Below are 5,823 nucleotides of genomic sequence, written 5' to 3' on the forward strand. Positions count from 1 at the left end.
TTTGAGCATCTTGACATTCTTTATCAAACCACCTTTTGCATGATCTATCTTTTTTGATACCATGGAGATGCTTTATGGAAAAGAATTCTTCGGCACAAGAACAAATAACTTTCTTCAAAGCTTCCCATTTAGTTTCCAATGGTGCATCATATTGAAGCTTTGTCATCCATAGCTTTTGCTCGACCAATTTAATGTACATTAGTGCCCATTTGAAATCCATACATAGCGATATCTTCTCTTCCCTTTGGCTGAGTTTATCATGCTTAACTGCTTCTCCACATGCAAGGTCAATATCTAAGGTCCAATGGTCTAATTCCGGGGTCCATTGGCCAAGCATAGAACTCTTTATGCTATGTGATGGATTCGAAGACTAGCATATAGTCAATCACACTGTCCCCGCTATGTTTTCTACATGTAAATCCATTGGTTTCACTTCACAAAGATACACCATTGGCAATGAGCATACCCATTCTATTACAGTACATGTGTAAAAGTAACTGTCCATAGTGATCTGGCTCATTCACATATATGGTGTTTGTGTCTTAACTTGAAGAAATTTTGTAAGGAATCGCTTTACAAAATTCTCAAACTCTTTCCAAGTAGACTTTGAGACGCTCCCACCCACACTTCAACTCTATAAAGAAGAACTAGTGTCACCAATGTTTCAAAAAGGTACTTCTTGAGAACCCAACACTTGATGCTTTCCACATTACACATGTTCTCAAATGCACACACACACACACACACACACATACACACACAAAGAGAGAGAGAGAGAGAGAGAGAGAGAGAGAGATTTTATTATCATCCTCAGAGGCCAAATATGACCTATGTGACCAAAGTTACATGTGATGTAGTATGTGTATGGCTGATGAGTGACTCTCGATACTCTAAAATTGTGGTGATGAAAGTTGCAATGGAGTGCTCACACTATGGCTCAGAGAGTAAAGTGTGTAGGTCTAAGTCATGGGCTAAAAATGTGAGAGAAGAAAATTTTGGATGACACAAAAAAGTGTAGCAGTGTGGTGGTTCGGGGTGTCCTAGAATTTTTGCAGTGTGAAATGAGTGTTATGTCAATTTGGCTCTTTTAGTCCCCAACATCCTTCATCTTACATGAAAATGATCCATCTGATTCCGTCAAGTCTCCACCTCCATCTCCAAATTGGACTAAGCTTCCTTATATTGTCGATCTGATAGGAGGCCTTTTGTTAGCTCGTTCAGCTGCAGTGATGCTCAGCTTGACTTTGGCCACCTCACTGGCTGCAGGCAAGGTGCTATTGCTATGGCTGCCCATCAGATCTGCATGCAAGTTTGGCTTGCAACATCTCTTCTTTCAGATGCGATCGCACTTGCTGGTCAGGTCCTGAGGGTTCCAATCTCACAAAGCGTTTCAGATGTCAACAATCAAGGCTGAACTAATCATATGATGCAATGTGCAGGCTATCATAGCCAGTGCTTTGGCCAAAGGTGACTTTGAGCTGGCAAAAGGTGCTGCTTTTAGGACACTACAGGTGAGAAAATAAGACCATTGTTTTGAGCATTGTATGCTCTCTAAAAGTCTAAGCTAGATGATGGGCTAATCTACGCTTGGTTTTCCACAAACTAATCTGCTAATCAAGTTATGTCTCAATTTCTGAGGGTTATGCAGATTGGTTTTACCTTTGGTATCATGTTATCTATGATTCTTGGTGTTGGTCTCAGTACATTTTCCAAATTGTTTACTAGTGATCATATGGTGCATAAATTTCTAGAAATAGGGACCCCTGTGAGTAAAGTTCACTTTGAATCAATGCAACTTGATTCTAGACCACATCCCTTGACAACGTCTAAAACAGGCTGTTACTTCTTTGCAGTATGTTGCTGCCACCCAGCCACTGAACTCTGTGGCTTTTGTGTTTGATGGCCTTCATTTTGGAGCCTCAGACTTTACATATGCAGCATATTCTATGGTAAGATTGGCAAGAAATCCTTTGTTTTAAAGCATTAATGCGTGTTCTCTTTAGCATCATGCATCTAGGTATTATCCTCCATGCTTGCAGATTGTTGTTGCAGTGTTCGCATCAGGCCTCATGCTTGTTGCTGCTTCAATGTGGGGCTTCACTGGTATCTGGCTAGGACTTACTGTGCTGATGACATTTAGAATGCTCACTGGCTTCTTGAGGTAGTCTCTTTTATATACTGCTGACCCCTTTTCCTCACAAGTAAAGGAATGCTCTTATAAGCATTAAGCCCCGTTCCTTTCACTCTGTTTGCTTTCTTGTTGCAGGGTAGGCACAGCCAGTGGGCCCTGGAAGTTCTTAAGATCCTTGTGAAAACTTGAAGAGCTGTACATTGAAGTAGAGTTAAATTGTGATTGGCATTGGGTTACAAATTGCTGAATATCTTCTTGTCATCGGCATTTGGGTTATGCATTGGTGAACATGCTTCACAAGGAGATAATCAGCGTTTTTCGTGCGTATATTTCTGTGAATCCAAAACCTTGCAAGACGGCACTAGGGTTAGAACATTCAGTGACAGATGCAGCCAAATGCTTCCACAATCTGAAGGTTTTGCAAAACCTGTGCATTCTGTGAAGGTTTTGTTTTGCAAGCCTGTGTATTCTTGGCAGGTTGCAAACAAGCTTTAGCATCCCGGCACATTTTGTGTGAGTGATTATATGATGGTGCATTCAATGCTAGTCTACTGTAATGTGGGTGTGTGTGTGTGTGTGTGTGTGTGAATTGATCCTATAGACATAAATAGAGCAAAAGCCAACATCCCGCTCCTCCAAAAAATAAATAAATAGAGGCCTTGTGTTTAGGATGTGTGTTGATATCTTATTACTAATACTTATACACAAAAGAACTATTCATTCAAGAGACAACTGGCTTTAGATTGCTGGAAAAAGGCTTGCACAAAAACGACTCATTAATAAATTTATGGTTGTACAATTTAGTCAGAATGAGGCATCATTCAAATATTCTTGTATACAATTAATTCCAAATAAAGTAGAAGTCTTCAAAGTCAGACAGTAGCTAAGCTAAGCTTCTTTAAGCAAAGATAACATTCTCACCTGCATCCATATAAACAAGACAACAGATTCATTAGCCTTGAATACGTTTTGCAGGTGTCAAAAGAACCTATCAGTTGTTATCCTTGTCCTACTTAAAAAAATTTGCCTAAACTATTATCCGAAATAAAAGAGTTTGTATTGTAATCATTATATGTCTTTTGCTTAGAATATGTTATTATGATGCATCAAAAGGCCATCACCTCTTTTAATGAAGACCATTTCTAAACTATTTTTATCCACTGAAGCAGCCACTTTCTCATAGAAGCATATATTTACTCGATACGATTTGTTATCTACTATCTTTTCCAAAGTAATATCCCTGCTATAGTTCTAGTCTGTAGTCTATTTACAATGTCTAAAAAGCCCAGCACGCGTCTCCATGTTCAGATCAACCACCAAAGATAATTCTAGGAGCTAATAAGTCAATTTATACATATCAAGTACTGTCCATTTCTTCCTTTATAAGCAACAAGCAATGCAAATTGAACAAGAACAGTCCCCAAAAGGTAGATCTCTCTTTTATAAGCAAAAGGTAATGCAAATCTGAACCAGATTTGCCCCCAAAAAGTTAAACGTTTAGCAGCGACTACTTAACCTCGGTTTAAATTTATGATCTCAATCCAAGTTGCAATCTCTCTTTTTTTTTAAAAAAAAAAAAAGCAAAAACATCAGGCTAGCTTTATTTCTGTCATTAATCAAACTCCAGTTTTTATTTTTATTTTTATTGAGCAAGCAAAACTATTACTGATTTTTGGGTAGAAATTTTAACAACCTCTAACAGGCGCAACATCAGGTACAGTTCAGCAGTCCGAGATCACTGCTATACCATTATTACAAAATGATAAATATATGGGAAACTTTAAACAAATATACCCAATATCAGTAGTCTCAGCCAAGTGTTACAGCGGCATATAATATTTAAGTCCCAAAATAATAAACCATCACCAAGTTTACCTACTGATTTGAATGAAAGCAGAGAATACACCATTTTCATTAATAGGAATCGGAAAAGACCTGTGAAGTGGCAGTGTTTTCAACCATCTCCATGTTTAGACCAGAGCCCTTTACCACCAACCTCAGCAAATTGTTTTCACACACTCACTCCCTCTCCCTCCTTTTATCACAATCAAAAACCTTGCAAGGCTAAGTGAGGGAAGGAGGTTCCATCACCAGTTTAAATAGGAGGCAGGTAGTGTGATTGAATACGGTCAGCCACCCTCAAGCTGTAGCAACTATCCGTGCTAGACCAACAGAGTAGGCCTCAAAAGATAAACAAAGTTACCAAGGCAACCAACTCGGCCTTGGGCTCTTATGCTTGCTTACTTATGTCAGCATGTGGTTACTTCTTCCTTTGGTCATTGGCAATCATGTTTTTGGGACATTGTGTTTGGCAAGATGGAAGGGCATATTCCTGGATATCCCTTTACTTCTAGCTTGATCTCTGCCTGGAAAGAAGTTACAAGGCATTTATCATGGCATGGTCAGCAGCAGCACGAAGGGAATTCACTTCGTATGGTAAGTCTTCATTGGAGCCAGGCATTCTCTCTAACTTTAATTGATCGCTTGCCTCGTCAGGCATATTTACTCTCTTGTCGTGGCCTTCACGTGGTTGGTGATGTGGTTGATGAAGTGGGCTACACTCTCCATTTTCCCCTTGCTACTTGCCGTTTTGGATTGGGTATGCATTACCGTCCGATCAGGAGTGAACTTCATCGTATGCTGGTTGAATGTTTACCCATAACGTCTTTGGCTGTTGAGGCCATTCCTGCTAGTAGGGTTTATGCCCTTCTTTTACCGCAACCGTGGCTTGCTGACCATTGTAATACCCTATGGTGGAGAAAGCCTCTTTCTGCCTTATGGAGGAGCCACTTGCCTTTGAAGGAGCGATTGTTTCTCTGGCGATGATTGATTGGAGTTCTCGCGATGGGCACTTTTCTCAGTGTGCGTCATATTTGCTCTTCTCGTTGTGTTCGCTGCTTGACTTCGACAAAGACAGTTATTCACCTGCTTTGGGATTGCTGCATTACTAGAGTTTTTCTTCGCCACATATCAGCTTGTTCGCAGCTACGTTTTCCCTCAATAGTCTTCCACAAATGGTTTTGAGCTTTTGGCATTCTCTCACCTTCCTTACAACGATTTTCGGTCCTCTTTATGTGGGTCTGATTTTGGGCCCTATGGAGCCAACTTAATGGCTATATGTTCCATCGCCCCGATGAAGATCCTTTTGAATTTTTCAAGCTTTCCTTGACCCAACCTTTACGTTTTGCCTTGGTAGTTGGTCATATCATCCTAGAGATGCATCAACTTTCCTATGAATGCTTTTAGCCCATTTTCGTAGCCGAACACTTCAATGTTTCTTCCTTTGTCCATGATCCTTTCAGTGGATTTTCCTCACCTTGAGGTTTCCCACCTGTAAATTAATCCCAAAGATTTACAAAAAAGAGTGTGTGTGTAAGTGTGTGTGTGTGTGTGGTGTGGCCGTAAAGAGAGCGAGAGAGAAAAATCGTGGAGTACCTACGCCTTCTGCCTATCTACACGAGTTGTCTATCTGCAGGCCATGAGCCTGCTCCAGCCCTGCGCGTCCTCACCTGCACGCTTTGAGCGCGACTTGTCCTGCACATTTTGTGCGTGATTTCCTCGCAGCAGTACCCCTGCAGCGTGGTGGTTTTGCCTTTGCGCAGTCAGCACTCATTCTCTGCACAGCTCGACTGCTTTTTTTTTTTTGGTGGATTTCAGCGAGCAGGTAACGTTGTATTCTCTCTGAAACCAGC

At 40.7% G+C, this 5,823-nt stretch overlaps 1 protein-coding gene across 3 annotated transcripts; it reads left to right on the top strand.

Annotated features, from left to right (window-relative positions):
• The first annotated feature begins 1,262 nt into the window (after positions 1–1,262).
• On the top strand, positions 1,263–2,677 carry LOC147417046 (protein DETOXIFICATION 42-like). 3 transcript variants are annotated; one of them, XM_086507830.1, is made up of 6 exons: positions 1,263–1,355; positions 1,440–1,511; positions 1,649–1,765; positions 1,854–1,949; positions 2,040–2,161; positions 2,267–2,677. In XM_086507830.1, the coding sequence occupies exons 1-6, from the start codon at positions 1,338–1,340 to the stop codon at positions 2,310–2,312; spliced, it is 471 nt and encodes a 156-aa protein (XP_086363956.1). In that variant the 5' UTR covers positions 1,263–1,337; the 3' UTR covers positions 2,313–2,677. The 3 variants fall into 3 exon arrangements, with proteins under 3 accessions (XP_086363956.1, XP_086363955.1, XP_086363957.1); XM_086507829.1 differs by having other exon boundaries at positions 1,271–1,360; XM_086507831.1 differs by having other exon boundaries at positions 1,271–1,360; positions 2,053–2,161.
• Positions 2,678–5,823: the final 3,146 nt, after the last annotated feature.

Source organism: Adiantum capillus-veneris, unplaced genomic scaffold (genome assembly GCF_014529385.1).
Source record: "Adiantum capillus-veneris isolate H3 unplaced genomic scaffold, ASM1452938v2 Hic_scaffold_325, whole genome shotgun sequence".
Taxonomy (NCBI): domain Eukaryota; kingdom Viridiplantae; phylum Streptophyta; class Polypodiopsida; order Polypodiales; family Pteridaceae; genus Adiantum; species Adiantum capillus-veneris.

Excerpts from the sequence above, each read along its gene's own strand:
- LOC147417046 (XM_086507829.1), top strand. The coding sequence starts at position 1,283 with ATGGCTGCCCATCAGATCTGCATGCAAGTTTGGCTTGCAACATCTCTT. Across the intron at positions 1,766-1,853 it reads TTCTAGAAATAGGGACCCCT|TATGTTGCTGCCACCCAGCC; the intron begins GTGAGTAAAGTT and ends ACTTCTTTGCAG. Across the intron at positions 1,950-2,039 it reads CATATGCAGCATATTCTATG|ATTGTTGTTGCAGTGTTCGC; the intron begins GTAAGATTGGCA and ends CCATGCTTGCAG.